This window comes from Medicago sativa, chromosome 7, assembly GCF_051527215.1.
Source record: "Medicago sativa cultivar Bolivia chromosome 7, Bolivia_mono, whole genome shotgun sequence".
NCBI classification, from domain to species: Eukaryota; Viridiplantae; Streptophyta; class Magnoliopsida; order Fabales; family Fabaceae; genus Medicago; species Medicago sativa.
In genome coordinates, this window is record NC_140755.1 from 93,536,337 (window position 1) to 93,556,428 (window position 20,092).

The 20,092-nt window shown below is 31.7% G+C and overlaps 2 protein-coding genes and 1 pseudogene across 2 annotated transcripts; 1 reads left to right on the forward strand and 2 right to left on the reverse strand.

The window, feature by feature from the left end:
• Positions 1 to 2,189: 2,189 nt before the first annotated feature.
• Positions 2,190 to 3,382, forward strand: LOC146910440 (uncharacterized). Its single transcript, XM_085729431.1, has one exon. It carries the CDS (start codon positions 2,309 to 2,311, stop codon positions 3,380 to 3,382), a length of 1,074 nt encoding a protein of 357 aa, XP_085585557.1. The 5' UTR covers positions 2,190 to 2,308.
• An 8,248-nt stretch (positions 3,383 to 11,630) lies between these two features.
• Positions 11,631 to 14,748, reverse strand: LOC146910441 (uncharacterized; annotated as a pseudogene).
• A 151-nt stretch (positions 14,749 to 14,899) lies between these two features.
• Positions 14,900 to 17,791, reverse strand: LOC146910442 (putative serine/threonine-protein kinase PBL7). The gene is made up of 5 exons (XM_085727143.1): positions 17,572 to 17,791; positions 16,493 to 16,683; positions 16,188 to 16,377; positions 15,694 to 16,085; positions 14,900 to 15,416 (listed from the first exon to the last, which is right to left on the reverse strand). The coding sequence occupies exons 1-5, from the start codon at positions 17,669 to 17,671 to the stop codon at positions 15,156 to 15,158; spliced, it is 1,134 nt and encodes a 377-aa protein (XP_085583269.1). The 5' UTR covers positions 17,672 to 17,791; the 3' UTR covers positions 14,900 to 15,155.
• Between the last annotated feature and the right edge of the window lie 2,301 nt (positions 17,792 to 20,092).

Consider the following 20,092-nt stretch of genomic DNA (forward strand, 5'->3'; position numbering starts at 1 on the left):
TATCCATTGCGGGGATGGGGTGGGGATACCTGAACCCGTTGGAGACGGAGATAAGATTCGATTTCTTATCCCCATTGGATATGGGTAGGGTAGCAGGTAAGTACATGGTAGTAGGGTATGGGAACGGGGAAGGTAAAACTTGTCCCCACCTGCCCCATTGCCTTGACTAATTGTATCTTCTAAATAATAGTGGGAGTAATTACAATATACTAATTAGAATTTGATATAACAATCTTGCACGATATACAGATTATTGTTTATAAATTCATATAAAAATAAAAATAAATGCTAAAAAGATTACAAATATTTTTCAATGATACATAAAAATCGCGATGGCTTATTAACGTCCCCGCTATCATTATTGTGATTTTATCATTTATAATATTTTCACATATTTTTAGTCTACCACTTTATAATATTTAATAACAACTATTTCAATGATTTTATTATTACCTTCATCTTTATCATTAAATTTTTTTCTTATTTCTCAATGTAAATAATATTGTAACTGCGTTGTGACGCATAAATCACGATTTAAGGAATAGCCCGTGCGGAGCACGGGTCCCGTGCTTAGCACGGGTCTGTTGCTAGTTAATGTTAAAGATTGGACTTTAAATCCTCTGAAAAAAAGATTAGTAACAAACGTGAGCAAAATATAATGTTAAAGATTGGAATTTAAATCCTCTAAAATAAAGATTAGTAACAAACGTGAGCAAAAAATAATGTTAAATATTGGACTTTAAATCCTATAAAAAAAAAAGGTTAGGACTCAAAATATTTTAGAAAAAGATTTGTTAGCACTATATTAAATATTACTAAGTAGGGTTCTCACAGTTCATAGTTCGTTCCTGCATTGTTTAGTTTTTCTCAACCTCTCCCAGCTCTCTGCATTAGAATTTAGAATTAACCTGTAAGTCTTTTTCTTTTTCTTTCATGTTACAACTAATCAAAGTCGATTAATTTTATCGATTATTTGACTTTGTTGGTTTAATTATAAGTGATTATGATTCAAATTCTTTACGATTAATTTTAAGGATTATTTGCCTTTGCTGGTTTATAATTGCTTATACAAACTATGATAGCGTGATTTTTTTTTTATAAAAAGAGAACCATGGTTTTTTTAATTATTAAATAAATCGTTATTTTGTTTAATAAAGACAATATAGCTTCAGCAACGTATGTAACGTCGGTGCCGATGATGACATTGAAAACTCTATCACTCAACTCCTCTATGCTTTCTATGTGATCTTTGTTTCCCACTCAAGTTTTTTTGTAGTTAGTTTAATCAGCAATGGTTGTGCTCTTCACATGCAAGTTGTGACGCCCCACCATTGATAAGGACCTCCAATATTTTTAAATGGCATTCCCTCACGTGCCCGTCTTTCCGCTCTTTTTATTGCGCTAACATTTAAAAAATGAACGGTTTTTTGATAAAGTTTTAATTTTAATCAAAATTATACAAACAAACATAATAAAATAATCACATGCGTTAGCACAGGAGAAAAAGCGGACAAACTAGCACGATCATTCCGCTAGTAAAAATAAAAGTTTGACCCACCAAACTTTCACTAAAAATGACATGGATTGAATGATGGGGACCTCATTACTCACGCTCTCATTCTATTGGTAAGTGAGGAGGACGTATTTGAAAAGATAACACTTTAATTAATTTTTAGGTCAAATGCATCTAAAGGTCCTTTAAGTTTTTCGTTTTTCCTAAAGTGGTCATTTAAGTTTCAAAAGTCCCAAACAAGTCCTTTTAGTTTTTGAATCGTTTCAAACAAGTCCTTTTAGAGGATGATGGTGATGATTCAGATGATAGCAACAAAGGGCATTATCCACCATTTGTCATGCCTAAAAAGATTACTAATTTTAAGTGGGTGTTGGGGGCCAGATTTGGTACCAAAGATGAGTTCAATGAAGCAATTACCAACTATGCTATCTACAATATGACTTGTTTGAAACGATTCAAAAACTAAAATGACTTGTTTGGGATTTTTGAAACTTAAATGACCACTTTGGGAAAAACGAAATATTTAAAGGACTTTTAGATGCATTTGACCTAATTTTTACTTTAGTTTATAATCTTTTAAGTGGGGACATTTTTGTCATTGAACTGATAACAGTATGGAGGTTTATTACTGATGTTTCAAATTTAAAGATACAACAAATCCACCGAGCCTCTCTCAAAACAATTTTTTTTGTTACTATCTCTGTATAAATATATCATCCATTACTCATTCACATCACAGCATACAAACTCTACTTTCACTTTCTTCCCACCCCTCTTTGGCGATAACTCAAAGAGATGAATCATGGTGATCATGATGATGATGCTTCTCCTAATCATGACATTATCGACGCATCATCGTCTACACTCTCACAACCATCTTCATCTTCTTCATCACCACCACTCCCTAAGCCTTTACAATCTGAATACACACCATTAACACCTGCTACGCAACTCTCTGCTGATACACAAACAACCTTGAATTTAAAGATGATGAAGAAGCATGTGGATCCATCATGGCTTACACTCTCACAGCCATCTTCATCACCATCACTCCCTAAGCCTTTACCATCTGAATACACACCATCACTGTCACCACCTAGGCCTCCACCATTTGAATACACGCCATTAACACCCCCTACACGCCCAATTGATCCTCGAACATTCTTCTATTCTGAACTCATCACTTCTCTTCCCCATCCTCCTAATTTTGACTCTAACCCTAATAATCTTGCCCTAATTCCCAAATTACCATTCCACGATCATCAGGAACAAGAACAAGAACAAGATCTTTCTCCTCCTACTACTAATAGTAAGGTGCTGGGACGACGTCAACATAATCTACCAAAGCACCAGCCTGTGAAAAAGAGACGACTAATGAAGAGCGCGACAGTTCCACCACCATTCCCGTGGGCCACTTCGAAACGTGCCGTCTTGCACACACTCGACCACTTGTTATCCGTATTGAAACTCAAGACTATCTCTGGAACTCTTGAATGCAAAGTCTGTAAGTTTCAACAAGACATTCACTTTGATTTGGTTGAGAATTTTGAGAAAGTGACAAGGTTCATAGATGAAAGAAGGAATGAGATGTGTGATCGTGCACCCGCTGAATGGATGAATCCAGTGATACCAAACTGCAAGAGTTGTGGAGAAGAGAAAGCAATGCATCCATTGATGACAAAGAAGAGAAATATAAATTGGTTGTTCTTGCTGTTAGGTCAAATGATAGGGTGCTGCAAGCTTGATCAATTGAAGTATTTCTGCAAACATGCTGATATACACAGAACAGGTGCCAAAAATAGATTGATATATTCAACTTATTTTGGTTTATGCCAACAACTCCAACCAAACAAACCCTTCCTTCCATAGGGATTTAAATATGGGTCTTGTTAACCACTGTTCTTGGACATTGGTTAAAGAATTGCTAGATAAAATTTTTGTCTTGGAGATATAAGATGTTATTTTTTATCGAGTAATGATTACATCATTTTTAGATGCTTAACAATTGCCCACTCTTTAGCATTCTCCTCTAAATATTAGTTCTTTGCGTTGTTCTAAACACTAATTGGAATTTTGCTTTATAATTTGAGTTTCTAAACGTGTATGACTGAAGTTATATATAGAAGTCATGTTATTATATGTTACTATATCTCACTACTCCTATAAGCGAATACAGTTCAATTATAGTAGTACTATAAAACTAGATTAACACTCATTCCACTAATCATGTGAGGAAATTGTCACACTTTGTTTCCATAAAAATGTCTAGCGTAATAATAATGTGATTTATCATTCTTTTCATCAATCAAATATTGAAGTAGCTCTTTCCCAAATCTACATCACCAGTGGAATGGTTAAGAGTACTGTTTTTTTTAGCACTGATTTTCATTTGAACATTTTAAAATAAAAGCTAGTAGATTGCTCTCATCGTTAGTCACTCTTGTAGATACTTAAAGCTTGTTGCAAAGATGGTTCTCATTGTCAACTAATATCTGAATAATATGAGATAAATTTATTGACAAAATAAAATATTAAGATGTTATTACGAAAAAGAAACAACATATATTAGGGTTTTTCCCTCAAAGTGTGGTAGTTATTGAGTGTACAATAGATATTAAATGCGGGCACCTCTACCAACCTTGTATTGAATCTTGATTCGCCTCAACCATATTGTTGTTTATTGGTACAAACAATTTTGTTTTATACTACTCGTTATATTTCCTTTTAAGTATCGTTTGATGCGGATTTATCGTTTTATTTAATTGTCGTTTTGGTATTTTAAGGGTACGATTTATCAATTATATCATTTGTCAATTGTGCTAGTCTTTTTCAATAAAACTAATTAATGTTATATATTTAGAAAACTAAAGTTTGTTTTTTTTTAACAAAGTTTGTTTGTTTTTTTTAAAACAAAGTTTGTTTTTTGTTATCTTAAAATTGACAATTGTTTGTTACGAGAGAGACACATTGTGCAAAAAAAATAGGAATTTGTTGGAGAAAAAATAGTAACTAAAAATTTTTTGTTACAAGAGAAAAATAACATATTAAATTTATTAGAATGAGAAAGTGTGTACAAACAAAGAGGAATATATTGGTGGATTAAAATAAGGGTATAATAGGAAGTAAAAATGCAAAAATACAATTTGTTAATTTGGTGTTAATATTCCAAAACGACACTTAAAAATGCAAAGTTGTTTTGGACGGTCAACCCACCACCATTAAACTCTTTATAAAATTTCAACTATTCGAGAAACCATTTATAGGTAACAAAATTTTGTTTAATGAAAGTTTAAATTTGCACCTAACAAAAAATACTTGAATTTTTCAAAGGTACAACGTTAATAGTTTTATTAAATTAAGTAAGTCCGTCCGAGAAAAAGTATAATTGATGTAACAAAAGAAAAAGGAATAGTATAATTGACAAATTGTATTTGAACTATCAAAACGACCATAGTTAAATAGTAATACAAAATCCGTATTTAAACGACACTATTAAAAGAACGGAGCAAGTAGTTACCATCTTCCCAACTCTTATTTATACGTACCAATATACACACAGTATTTAAACTATCAAAACGACCATAATTAAATAGTACTAACTCAAAATCCGTATTTAAACGACACTATTAAAAGAACGGAGTAAGTAGTTACCATTTTCCCAACTCTTATTTATACGTACCAACATACACACAAAATCAATCATTTAATTGATAAGATCTCGCTTAATTCAATCCTCTTTTGATAGAATTGATAATTAATTCTTGACAAAAAAAAAATTAGGAAAGAATTGATAATTAATAACCTCCCTTCAAATAAAATAACATTTGATTGGTATTACTCCCTCTGGTCCAATTTATAAGAGAAATTTAGGTCAACAAAAATTGATGTATGTGGTTAAAAATTTAGTCCAGATACATCAACTTTTGTTGACCAAACTTTCACTTGTAAATAGGACCGGAGGGAGTATCTTGCTTAATTCTGTCCTCTTCAGATAGAATTTATAATTAATACTACCTCCGTCCCTAATTATAAGACCCTTTTGAGAATTTTTCTTGTCCCTTTTTATAAGACCCCTTTGCTATTTTCAACTACATTAATTATTTCTTTACATACATGCCCCTATTTATTATACATCTTTTTCTTCAATCAACAATAAATAACATGTTGAAAACATAAACCAACCATCTCTCTTAAAGGATAAAATTGTAAAAATAATAGCAATTACAAACATATTTAATACAAATATTCACTATCTTAATTCCCGTTATTTTTTCAAAAGGGTCCTATAATTAGGGACGGAGGTAGTAATGATAATAATTAAACTAAATTATAGCAGAATTTTCAATGTGATAATTAACTATATTCCATAAAATTCAACCAACGAAATAACATGTTTTTAGAAGGCATCACCACAAACTGAAAAAAGACAAGAAACAAAAGCAACAATGTTTGGATCTCTAGAGACTAGCATTCTAACAAGCAAAGCTTCCTAGGGCCAAAGCCACTACAACACTGATACCAACATAACCATTCAATCCCGTAGAACCTGAATGATGATGATGTGGAGGCGGTGCCGGAGAATTATGGTTGGGAGGACTTGGCGCCGGAGTAGACTTACCGGTAGCAATTGGTGCCGGAGCATTGATTGTTGGAGACATTGCTGGAGGATGCATCTCACTTGGTGAAGGAGCATTTCCTATCGGAGACATTGATGGGGAGTTTATCGGTGCAGCTGCATGTGATGACAATGAAATGCTAAGAATCACGATTGGTACGATCAAAAGAAAACTGGATCTCATCATTGTTAAGATGTTTAGAGAAAAAGTTCTAATCGGATGATTGAATTGAGATTGAAATGTGTGAAAATGTTAGAGGATGGTAGTATTTATTTATAGTGAGGTGACCGCGTTACGATATTAATCATTAGCAAAATTATAGGTGAATGCCTTACGATATTAAATAAGTTTTAAAACAATGCAATGTTTTTCCTCAACAAAAAAAAAACAATGCAATGTTTGCTAAAAATGATTGTCTTTCATACAAATATAAAACTAAATATAAAAATATATATGTTCTTTTGCATCAATTATTTATACGCACCTATTTTTTTGTCGTAATTTAGTGGCTCAAAATTCACTCCTTTAATGTGAATAAGAGAAAAAACTTAAGTTCGAATATCAACCTCTACCTACTGCAACGTGTCAACTGAGTTATGCTCACCACTTTATTTTATTTTATTACAAAACCGCTTTATATTTTTTAACTTACATGAACAAAAGGTTGTGGTATTTTACCAACCTAATTTTACGGACTTACATGATTTTTATTTTTAATGGTGTTTCCTTTTAAAAAAAATTAAATGTATTGCCTTATTTCATTGTTTTAAATGTGTTTCTTAATTTTACGATTTGTTAAAAGCAAAATATAATATTGTCATTGAATGTTGGCTCGGTTGATAAGGAGATGACTCACATTAAGGTTGTGCGTTCAACTTCTGCTATCAACGCATGACCTCTTTGATAGATGATCAGTAAGTACCTCTGTGAGCGTCCATCAAACCTTGAGGGTGTCACGATCTTGGTGAGCACCCGAAATTCAACCGAGTTAAACTTTTTCTTCTATGAAAAAAAAATCTAAATAATAATAATTAATTGTGTATCCATACTTTGTAAATTAATTGTGTTTCCTTTTTCAAAATTTTATTATTTCTTTTTTTCAAACTTAATTATGATACAATTTATTGTTTTGATATTACTTTAATTATCATGTAAAAAATACCATCTTAACAAAAACTGCTTTTTTAGGGGAAAACTGATTTTAAATATGTCCCAAAATTTTCCCTCAAAAAAAATATGTCCCAAAATTTACGATTAATATGAAATTTATTTCCCAAATATTAGAACAAAAAAAATGAGGTCCTCGTGAGCTTAACTCAGTTGGTAGGGGCAATGCATGATATATGTAAGGTCCGGAGTTCAAATCCCGGCCACCAAAAAAAAAACTGAGTTTAAATGTGTTTCACAAATGTAACAAAAAAAATGTGCTTCACAAATTGATATAATATTTAAGTATTTTAAGTTTTTTTTTAAACTTCATGGAAATGCGTGGTTTTTGTTTTTATGGTGTTTTCTTTTGTGAAGAAAATAAAAACCGTATGTAAAACACAAGTTCGCCTTATTTTATTTTTATTTGTTTGTAGATAGACTAAATGACAAAGTAATTATAAATTATAAATTATAAATTCACATATACAAGTGAAGGTGTCGATGTTTGAACTTTGGTCATGATCTAACAATTTCAACGATTTTGTCTGTTGAGTTAGAAGACCTCTTTGTTTATTCCTTAAGAACAAATCCTCCTTATTTAAACGTGTTTCCCAAATTTACAAATGAAATTGAATACATTAAAAAATATGTAATGATTGGTTTATTTGTAACTAGACTATTGACCCGTGCTACCGCACGGGTCATACCACGTAGAAGTTAATTGAATCAATAGCAATAATGTAAACATATATAGTTGATAGAAGTTTTATATCAGTTTTAAAAATATGTTCACTTCGAAGACAACAATAGCAAGAAAATAAAATGGTAGCATACATAACAAAAAGGTTTGAACATTAACCATCAAGATACATTACGAAATACTTCGTGATAAAAGGAAGACTAACCAATGATAAAAATATTAATTGGCTTAAAGAAGAGAATAGTTGTATTCTCACAACAGAGTGGTATTTAAATAGGTAATTGGCAAGTCTTCTTTGAAAGTTTACTAATTTACCATCTATGCATGACCTGAAATAACGATTAGCAATAATGAGCAATAAGTTTCTTTTATTCACAATGAAATATCATTAATCAATTTCATAAATATATAAAATTTGACTTGTTACATGGAGGACAGTCAAATTTCTAATTTGATTTTTGCGATAACTACGTGCTAATCTTTCTTTCCTCTTCATGAAATGTCATTAAGTTCCAAAAATATCATTACTTTTTTCTTTTATTCGATTAACATTACTAACCTCTTTCATTTCGTATGAGCACTAAGTTTCTTTTATTCAAAATGATGTTAACGATTAGCAATAATGAGCAATAAGTTTCTATTATTCACAATCAAATATCATTAATCAATTTCATAAATATTTGAAATTTGACTTGTTACATGGAGGACAGTTAACTCTCCTAAACGATTTTTGCAATAACTACGTGCTAATCTTTCTTTTCCTTTTCATGAAATGAAATGTCATTAAGTTCCATAAATATCATTACTTTTTTCTCTTATTCGATTAGCACTACTAACCTTGTAAATAAAAGTAATTCTCAAACATTTCGTGGATTACTGCATAGTGCATAAAAGCAATTAAACGCAATTACTGCATAAATGTTGGAGAGTCTTATGTTAATATCATCATTGCAGTCATAATTGCTTTTAATAGGTAGTAATTGGTAGAGCAATTAGTGTATACTGCATAAAGCAATTAAAAGCAATTCCTATACGAAAATATGCACCTAAAACGGTTCTGTAATCAAGTCCTATACAAAAAGCAATTAACAGCAATTAGTTATAGCAATTAAAAACAATTCCTATACGAAAAGCAATTAAAAGCAATTAGTGCATACTGCATAAAAGCAATTAAAAGCAATTCCTATACAAAAATATGCGCCTAAAACGGTTCAGCAATCAAGTCCTATACGAAAAGCAATTAAAAGTAATTAGTTATAGCAATTAAAAGCAATTCCTATACGAAAAGCAATAAAAACAATTGGTGCATACTGAATAAAAGCAATTAACCTTGATACGTATTAATTTTTGAAATAAGTACGTGCTAATCTTTCTTTTCCTCTTCATGAAATGAAACGTCATTAAGTTCCATAAATATCATTACTTTTTTCTTTTATTCGATTAACACTACTAACCTTTTCCATTTCGTATGAGCAATAAGTTTCTTTTATTCACAATGATGTTAACGATTAGCAATAATGAGTAATAAGTTTCTATTATTCACAATCAAATATCATTAATCAATTTCAAAAAATTTTGAAATTTGAATTGTTGCATGGATGACAGTCAAATTAGTAATTCGATTTCTGTAATAGCTATGTGATAATCTCTCTTTCACTCTTCCTGAAATGTCATTAAGTTCCATAAATATCATTACTATTTTCTTTTATTCGATTAGCAATAGCTACGTGGTAATTTTCATTTTATCCTTGCACGTAAATGTGAGTATCAAAATAAAATTGACTACTTGTTAACAGAATTGCACATAGCCCTGCATTGCTTGATCTTAAATCACATCATAAAGACAAATGGAGAGCATCAAAAAAGTACCATTTCCATAAATAATGGAAACAGAAAATTTAACAAAAAATATATTGCATCAATTTTTTGTCGCCCATAGAAGATTTTTCGTGATATCTATACAATATTTTTTTCTATATTGAACTCGCAATCTGTTAACAAACTTGTCCAAATCCGTTACAGGATTTGGATTTAATGGAGCTGAAACAGATCAAAGATTCAAAAAAATTAGTGCAATCTGAAAAATATAAACGAAACAACACATAAGAGATCAAGAAAGAAGATGAAATATTGTACCCTTCAAGCAGTGCAATGCTAAGAGAGTTAGTGCATCACTTTCCATTGTTAAGTCTAAACTGTTTTGATGTAAAAATGATGGTAGGAGGGGATAATTGGTATGCAATCGTTAATATTGAAAGTTTCTCAAGTTAACATTAGGAGAGGATATGGTTTAAAAGTTTGTAGGGGGTTGTTAATCGAATTGGCATTAACTACATTTTCAATTGCCATTAAAAGTTTGTTATTCGTTTTCAATTGCATTAAAAGTGTGTTATTCGTTTTCAATTAGCATTAACTAAGTTATATGATTGAAAATGAGGAGTTTGAGAATAGAGATCGAATCAACGGGTGAGATTAGATTAGCATGTTTAGGAGGGAAAAATGCTAGGGATTAGGGCAAATTAGGGCAACATGTTTGCTAACCAAGTCTAGCTTTTATAATAAAGGATTGCATATCATAATTATAGGAGCGCATAGCATGGATCTAATTAAAACGGGGGCCCTTATAATTCTTTTAAATTTTAATATAATATTTTTTAGGGGAATAAAATATTATATTTTCTTTCAAAAAATAATGTTATATTTTTTTAGGGAAAATAATATTATATTTGTTGACCAATTTTAAGAGGTTCATATAATAATTATATCATTTTTTAGACAGTTAGTTTTTCGTCGGCCCGAAGTTCTCTTTCTCTTTCAATCATCGAAGAGGGGGTGGTTTTAGGTCATTTTTTGACCTAGAATTACCCCTATGTATCTTTTTCCCCGTTTCTTTCAATCTAAATAAACGATTTTCACATATATCAATTTTTTTTCTTGTGTTTTTACTTGGAATCTAAATGAAATTTAAGAATTGTTCAGCTGATTTATATTGCTCATAAATCTTGGTTCATAGTCAAATGACTTTGGAAGAGATCTACACATATTTTTGTACCGAAAGAATGTTGAATGTTGAAAGTGTAGATAGTTTATTTGTGTCAAAGGAAATGCTAAATCAGTCCCATGTGAATGATTTCTCTCTACATCAATATCTTCATCTAACCAATTTTGTTCTTCTGCCAATTTGGAAAAACAATCATTAACAATTCATTCATAAAACCGTGGATATTAGCTTTGGTTTGATTACTATAGATCATTGCATAAACTACTTGGATATAACGTACATTGTCTTCAAAACATTCATATGTAAGGAAAACAAGAAAGGAATGTGAAACTTAGAAAATCCATAAAAAAAAATTTAAAAAAAAAAAAAAAACAACGCATTGGCAATGCTTTCAATATTGACACATCCCAACATTGCCTAAATACTTTGTTTAGGATCAACACTGCATTCTTTAAATAAATAAAGAAAAATCATGTACTAAGAAATAATGTATGATTTTTTTGACATGAATCTCTAAATGCTTTGCATCTTGAGGCGTAAATAATGTTAAAGCCATGAAGAAGTCCAATGACATGAATGCATCTTCCAACCACTTCGTTGAAGACACCATTGGCATGCAATCAAACATATGTTAGTGCCAAGACAATGGAATTACCATAAATTTGGTACAAACCATAAAGGATAAGGAAAATCACTATGCTCTAACGATGTCTCCACAGAAAAGTATTTGATGCTGCTATCAGTCAAACAAAACATCCCCAAGTTTAAACCTGACCATGGATTTTTAGGACAGGGAAAATTAAGAGCAAAGTAGATGCTATTTCCTCTAATCAACTCTTTATTGTATTTAAGTTCATCCCTTGACATTATCATGCTCTTGTAGTTATTAATAAAAGCCACTCTATCTTCGAGCTTCACATTCTGCCACCCAATAGGATCCTTGTTCGTGACCAGCTTGAACACTTAAAAGCCAATAACTTGAGGTGGCTTAGCAAATGTTGGGACTTTCAAACGGTCAGTGAAATAATGTTGAGTTTCATACTCAGCATTACAGAACATAAAAATGAAGTATAACTCTCTTAACACTTCATCTTTGGCTAGAAAGCCAAACCGAATGTTGTTGATTGTTTCTAGACGCATAGCCGACACTTCAGCTTTTGGAGGTCCAGTAGTGGAGTCTTTGAGACCATAAACAAATAAAGAATTTGAGGACATATCACTTACATAAAATTTGTACCCATAATTTCCACATCTGTAAAATAAGTCCTTGAATCCTTATCTAGCTCGATTGTAGTCCATGACTTGTCAAAGAGTTTATAAATTACAATGTGACGAAGATCACTCAAAAGACCGACTAAATAACAATCAGAACCATCACAATTTGGTTTGGAAGAGGCCACCATTTTTCTCATAGGTGATAATCTAAATGGAGGGCAAGTACAACTTTGATGGTATCAAGATTCTAACATCAGTCACCGGATTTAAGAAGAAAATTTTCGCAAAACCTTCTTCAGAAAAGTCACTCACAATCAACCAGCCTTCAACTGAGCCAAGACACTCATGAGTGCTCTGCCACAGTGTTGCTCTAAGGTGATGTACACTTTTTGTACTCAAACTGTAATAAAACCTTGAATTTTTGGACCATATGAAAACTAGTGGCAGTTCAGGTAAATGGCAGCAATGTTTGTTTTCAATGACATTAGAAATTGTTTTCCTACAAGAATGTTTTCAATGACATTAGAAACTGTTTTCCTACAAGAACGACATATTGCTCTTAAACCAAGGCAATCTTTAATGAGCAAACGCTTCATAATCAATTCTAACACATCAATGGGTAGATTTGTCAATGTGTGTTTTTTCTTCCGTCTCGTAATTTTTGATTTCATTGAGCCACTTGCAAATATTAGTGCAATAAAAAGTATAGGTAGGTTTATGTTGATTGTGATATAAAAGCATAATTCAAGTGTCTTGACATTGCTATTTAAGAAAAGGAATTCCAACTACGTCGATACCTCAAAACCTAATAATCATAGGAAGTATAAATAATAATGTATATTATAATATATGGTTTTGGACCGTCTTTTTCACTTTCAACTTGGTTGTGTCATTCAAAAAATAAGAATTGACATTATATTTGATATATTGTTGGTGTCATTAAAACTTAAAAGAGTTGTGTAAACGCTAGTAGTAGTAGTAGTAATAATAATAATAATAATAATAATAATAATAATAATAATAATAATAATAATAATAATAATAATAATAATAATTGAAAAATAACATCTCATAACTTTGCTCACAAAAAAAAATCCTCATCAATTATGAGAGCATCAATATTGTTCAGAGTGGAAGTAGAAGGGGTTTTGCAACTTAGAAGTATGATGATTGATTATTACTTCATAGGTTAAATCAAATTTGCAGAAAGTAAAACCAGAGACGTGTACATAACCATAAACTATAACACTCACACAAAGCAAGCATATTTCAAAAAACCGTAAACCACGAACAACTATGAAAGAAAATAACATAATAAAATCGGAATGAAAAAACAGTAAACTAGTAACACATACAAGATTTACGATGTTCGGTCGTAGGCTCGTAGCTCCACTGTCAATGCAAAATTCTTGATATCGCTGATTATGAGAAACCCTTGTTCATTCATACGCTTCAAACTTCACACTATATTTTCTCTTTTATACGTTCATATTTTTTTGTTTTGTGTACAACCTTTAATACACTATAGAAAAGAGACCTAATTGTTTTATGTGCGATTTGTGAGTCATACCCCACTTCTTTTATAAACACCCTCTTATTATTTCTACTATGAATCTATTTTTTTTATACTAAAATATAAAGACAACTCCAAAAATAAATAAATATTAATTTTGGTGTCCTAGATGAGATGTTGAGATATCTCTTTCAACTTAATTAGATGTTTTGGATTCGAATCCACGGTTCTAAAAATGTAACGGTGTTTAATCTTTTAAGAAAGAGTTGTGCGTAGAGATATCCAATTAAAAATACTAACAATTTTGGTAGACCTTAACCATACATATGTGAAAAGAAAAAAAAAACATATCTTTTTAAAATTTTAAAATATATAACATGATCATTGAGATTAACATTTATAAAATAAAATTTTAAAATATATAACATGATCATTGAGATTAACATTTATAAAATTTCAAATAAAATTCAATAATATTTGAGTAAACCACAAAATTCATCCTTAACTTTGTATGACACTCTCGACATGCACATGATATGTTTTCAACCGTATGATCACTGAAATTAGCCTTTTTTTTTCATTTTATTAAGTTATTTTTTTATTTTTATCTTCCTCTTTTTTTTGCCTCACTCTCATTTTCCACGTCATCTAACTTCATGGGGTACAATGAGCTGAACTTCATTTTCAGGGATTAGGGTTTGTTATTGTAGTGAAACAACACAGTTTCACAAAGTTTTCATATAGCCATTGGATGGTATTAGTGTAACTTTGTCAAACTCATTCGATGGTTGGGATAACAATTGTGTTATTTTTTACGGCACTGAATCCATTTCCCATTTTCAGCACTAGTCCTTATGAATGCGATAGGTCAAAGTCAAATATAGGATGAAGATTCTTGTGGGCCAAGTTGTTGCTATAATAAGTGAACCAAAGGGAACTTACTCAATTGGGATTACATTGTCAAATAAGCATTGAATACCACTATTGTCAAACAAGCATTGTCAAAGTCAAATATTGTTGGAACATAGAGTACTGTTCCAACTCTAGTCAAATAGCCAAAGGTAGAGGTACTGCAGAAGAGGATGCTGCAAACCAGTACAAAACACTATGCTTAGGAACCAACGTTTTGCAGTTTCTATTTTTTGCCATGAATCATCAATTATGAATAAAAAAAATTGCTCTTTAATAAATATTTATAGAAAAAGAGGAAATACCATCTTAGCTCTAAATAGAAATAGGAGCAGTTTTGAACAAAACGTAGAACAAAATTCGACCAGGTTTTTTTGGGAACTATCCATATCCTATGAGCTGAGATAACACCACAAAAGACCACTCCATATTAACATCTATATAAAACCTATACTTTGAAGCATGTTATGGCCCCATTAAACAACATATTTGAAATTTTCACCAGACTATTTTATACCCGCCAAAGATTCAGCTCTGTGTCATCGCCCCCTCCTGGTTCTAGTAGGAGTACTAGGAGCGAGGCGAGTGTTTTGGACTGTATTGGGATCATGTTTTTGCAATGCAAGGTAAGACAAAGCCGTGACAACATCAGCTATAACCGGACGCATATTAGCTTGTTCCTGAACACACATTGCTGCAACAGCAAGGGCCTGGTATAGCCCTCTTGAAGGATACTGACCTTGAAGCATAGGATCGGCCATTTGTGAAAATTTCCTTCGATCTTTGAACAATGGTCTAGCCTGCAATTACACCACAATAGTCCATTCCAAAATTACTACTCAAATAAAGAGCAAAAATCAAACCATATATATCAAACTTCATTGTGAATTAAGTACTTCAATAATTTAAGGCCAATTTAAAATATGCCCCTTGAAAAGTTCACCAAACTTTGAATGCTACCTTTAACCATGATAGTAATTTCTTGAGAAATGAATAAAACATAGAACAGGATGATAAAAAATCCTAATAAAAGAACAGGAATTCTACCACAAATTCTCGAGTTAAAGACTTTCTTACCCATGCGACAAGATTCTGTTCTGCTGCGGATTTCGAATAGTCAATTGCTTTCCTTCCTGTAATTATTTCGAGAAGAACTACGCCAAAGCTATAAACATCTGATTTTAGAGTGAGTTGACCAGTCATCGCATACTCTGGAGCACAATATCCATAGGTTCCCATAACTCTTGTCGATACATGGGTGTTTTCTCCGACCGGGCCTAGTTTGGCCAAACCAAAATCAGATAACTTTGGGTGATATCCTTCACCAAGCAAAATGTTGGAGCACTTCAAATCTCGGTATATGACCGGAGGATTAGCTTTGTCGTGTAGATATTCCAACCCCTTTGCTGCCCCCGCAGCTATTATCATTCGTGTGTTCCAGTCAAGCCGTTTCTTGGCAGGAGAAATATCTGCAAATCAAACATATATGATCCATAAATAACAACAAGAAGCCAACACCGAATTCAAAAAGAGAGAGAGAAAAGGACATTTGCATAAATGAAATGAAATACCATGCAAGTGATCTTCCAAGCATCCTAATGGCATATATTCATAAACTAAAAGCCTTTGATCTCCATCGGCGCAATAACCAATAAGGTTGACAAGGTTAGGGTGGTGAAGTAGACTTAACATCAATACTTCAACAAGGAATTCCCTGTTCCCTTGGAGTCCGTTTCGGTCAAGTTGCTTGATGGCGACAACCTATATTCGATATTAGAAAGGATGAAATACATTACAAACTCAACCTTTCTGAAGAATTCAATGTTGGCAAAATTCAATCTCTTAGTTTAACAGTTAAATGATACAGCATACTCACCTGATTAATACTTTCCAGATGCCCTTTGTATACTCTACCAAAGCCTCCCTCCCCCAAAAGACATTCTGCTCGAAAATTTCTAGTTGAAGTTGCTAACTCGCGGAATGAGAAAGTTTGTGCTGCAATGTGTTCAGTGTTCCCATTTTTAGATGTATCTTTGGAATTTGTCGATGAATTCCTCTTCAACTTTCCTGCACACAAGTGAGACAAACAATGATTTAACGGGGGAGAAGCACACTAAAGCATGGTTATCTTTGACTTCTAAGACCAACACATGATATTGCAATCTTTAGGAACCATAGAAATGCGACCATATATGTTTCTCCTTTGAAGTTCCAAAAACAAATAACTAAAGATTATTAGTATAATATGAATCACAAACTGACTTTACAAACATTATGAACCGTTTCAAAATCATCATCTACAGTACATACATACAATTGGTTAGGATTGTGCTATGTGATTGAAGAAGCCAGAGCTGAAAGACAACAAAATAAAAGAAGAAGCCTCGTGTTGTTACCGGATGGTGTATTCAGCTTGTTACCTCTTTCATTCTTATGTGCAAATTATGGACATCACCGAGTAATGTCACAGATTTAATGTATAACAATTTTCTAACTTTGAGTTTTTGTGACTTTGGTGACTTTAGTGTCCTCTCAACAATAATTCAATTAATCATTCAAGGTTATAAAAGAGTAAAGCTACATGTATGTTTGCAGAACACATGCCTAATACTTTGTAATCATAACATTTTTAGACATGTTGACATTTTTATGATCTGTATATGGCAAATGTACATATTCCTCCTGCTGCTAGTTTTGTAAAATTTCATACATAAATCACATCAAATTCCATTTTTGGTCAATCCCTAAAAAGATTGCAGCATTAAACACATCAAATTCCAGCCAAAAAAATTTATCTTTTTAATTTTTTACAATAAACCCAAACCAAACAAAGCAATAGATAAATTTGTACAAGACACATTTAAAAACATCTTCATAAAGTCAAAGCTCAATTATTTCCAATAGGGTATCACAAATCAAAACCATAAACTAATAAATGAAAAATAACAACGGTACCTGGGGTAGCTTTAATCTGAGGAGCAACACTATCTTGAACTTCCATCTTCACAATCTTCTTCTTAGTTCCTGAATTTCCAGAACATGGAATCCAACCCATTTTTTCCTCTTCCCTTTGAAGATTCAACCCGACCCGGAACACGGTCCTCGGGTTGCAGCAGCTATGGAAACTTGGAAAAGAACCTCTTTTATGTTCTTTTTCTCTCTCTGGTTATGTCATGTGTTCTAGTGTTTATGTTTTCAGTTTTATGTTTTTTTGTCTTCATTAAGTTAGTCATTGGTTTCTTTTTTTTGTCGGGGAAACACCATGATTGGTTCTAATGTGCCTCACTGGATCATCTCCAAAACCAACTTCATTTATAAAATAATTGCTTTTGAATTAAGTTAATTTATTTAACATGTCATGCCACCCACTACTGTATGCTCCTTACTGTCTCAACCTTAGGAATCTAAAAAAATTAAAATACCTAATGCATTTTTTAGAATAAGTCCTAAACTATAAGGAAAAAAAGGAAAAAATATTCTATGTTATGTCCATTTAATTTATATATTTGAGGCAGTGTATAACTTATTGATGTGATCACAATTTTGGCCGCCCATAAAATTCAACTTTATGACAATAATAACTGAACAACCACAAGTACTAAAACAGCTGTAAATTTTAAAGATGTTTCAATAATTATTACAAGACACAAGATGGGGCTCAATTTATTTTTCTTTCATTTTCACCTTTCTACCGACTAGTTCCGTTAGAAAGCTGTGAGCCGTCACAAAAACCCTAGTTTCTTCTCCTTCATCCACCAAAGAGGGGTGATTTAGGGTCAATTTTTGACCCAAAATCACCTCTCTAACTCGTTTTTATATTTCCCTTTTATTGAAATAAGTGATTTTCACATCTATTTCGTTTTATTTTGTGATTTCGTCGTCTTCGTGCGACATTGGTTGTTCGTCGTCTTTGTGCGACGTTGTTTGTTTTAATTGTTTCTCTCAGGTATTTGATCGCTTCAGATTGTCAGATCAACTTCGATCCAGTGCAGATCTAATCAATGACTTTGGCGTCATCCACGTTGCAGATCCAGAAACATGGTAATTCTGGAGATTTAAATATAGTCATATGTGTAGGCATTTGTACTTTGCCGTTTTATGCTATTAACATGGATGTTGTGAACCTATTCACAGATTCATCCTTTTTGTTTTTAACGAATTTGTATTATATCGATGTACTCTTTCAATTTGAATGAATGAATATCTTTTATTTTGTAAAAAAAAAATCCGTTAGAAAGCTAGTAATTTAGATGAAAACCAATTTGCATTTAGAAAAGAAAAATTAGAGGGAAAAATCAGAGGATTAGAACAAAGTTTGGATAAGTTTTTATACATAGTCACTTAAGTGAAGAATGTGTAAAATTTGAACAAGCATTTTACTGTCAAAGTTTTAAGACTTAAATTATGAAAATAAAAAAATTAAGAACCACCTTTTTCTTGGATGCGACATTTTTGGTAGCATTTGGAATTTGGTAGGTAATGATTAGGTATTACTTCTGTTTCCTCTGATGTGATTGGTGATCATTTCGCTCAGTTTATTGATTTGATGGGTATGCCGCGATCTTCAAATTCATTCTTCAAGGTAATTTGGCTTGCTTGTGTGTGGGTAATTTAGAAAGAAAAGAACAACCGCATCTTCAAAAATGTGGCTTCCAATCTTTATGCCCTCCTTGATAAAGTTAAGCTGAATTTGTTTCTATGGTTGAAATCAAATAATGTTTTGTTCGCTTTTATGCTACCTTGATAGGTGGCGTCACCCCCTTCTTTGTATGGGTGTTTCTACGTAATTTCTTTTTGTTTTGCTTTGCTAGTGCCATTTTGTTTAGGCACCCAACGTGACTCAGTAATTATTTAGATGCTTCACTTTCAGCACGCCTTGTACGGGGTGAATCACCTTCAAATTTAATAATATATCTCATTTTGATTTGTTAAAAAAAAAACATATCTATTTTTTTTTTGGTAAAAAAATTAAGACCATATCTATTCCTTAAAAACAATAGTGGATAGAGGCTTCGTATTTAATAAAGGGTTAATTAAGTTTTTGGTCCCTATAAATATCTACAGTTTTGTTTTTAGTCCCTATAAAAAAAATCACACTTTTTAGTCCCTACAAAAAAATTTGTTAGTGTTTTTAGTCCCTGTTAAATTAAAATTTGTTTAACTATGCTTAAAATTTTAAATTTATTAATGATTGTTTACATACTTGTTTAAAACATTATAAAACATTCCGCCGCAATAAGTTAGCTCAAAATTTTATTTTTAAGTCCAAATTTTCTTTAGTTTTATCTTGAATTTTTGGCGTTTTAAAAAAAATATATTTAATTCATTACATGTTAAAAAATTATAATTTTTTATAAACGAGATTATTATAATGTTCTTAACATGTCTGTTAAAAATCATTTAAAGATATAAAAGTTTAAGTATAATTAAACAAATTTTAATTTAACAGGGACCAACACATACTTTTAGTCCTTGT

What these genes read in the sequence shown, in the direction of transcription:
- LOC146910442 (XM_085727143.1), bottom strand. Translation starts at nt 17,671, where the DNA reads ATGGGTTGGATTCCATGTTCTGGAAATTCAGGAACTAAGAAGAAGATT. An exon ending in ATCTGGAAAGTATTAATCAG is followed by an intron (nt 16,378 to 16,492) that starts GTGAGTATGCTG and finishes TATCGAATATAG; the next exon opens with GTTGTCGCCATCAAGCAACT. An exon ending in CTTGGAAGATCACTTGCATG is followed by an intron (nt 16,086 to 16,187) that starts GTATTTCATTTC and finishes TTTGATTTGCAG; the next exon opens with ATATTTCTCCTGCCAAGAAA.
- LOC146910440 (XM_085729431.1), top strand. Translation starts at nt 2,309, where the DNA reads ATGAATCATGGTGATCATGATGATGATGCTTCTCCTAATCATGACATT.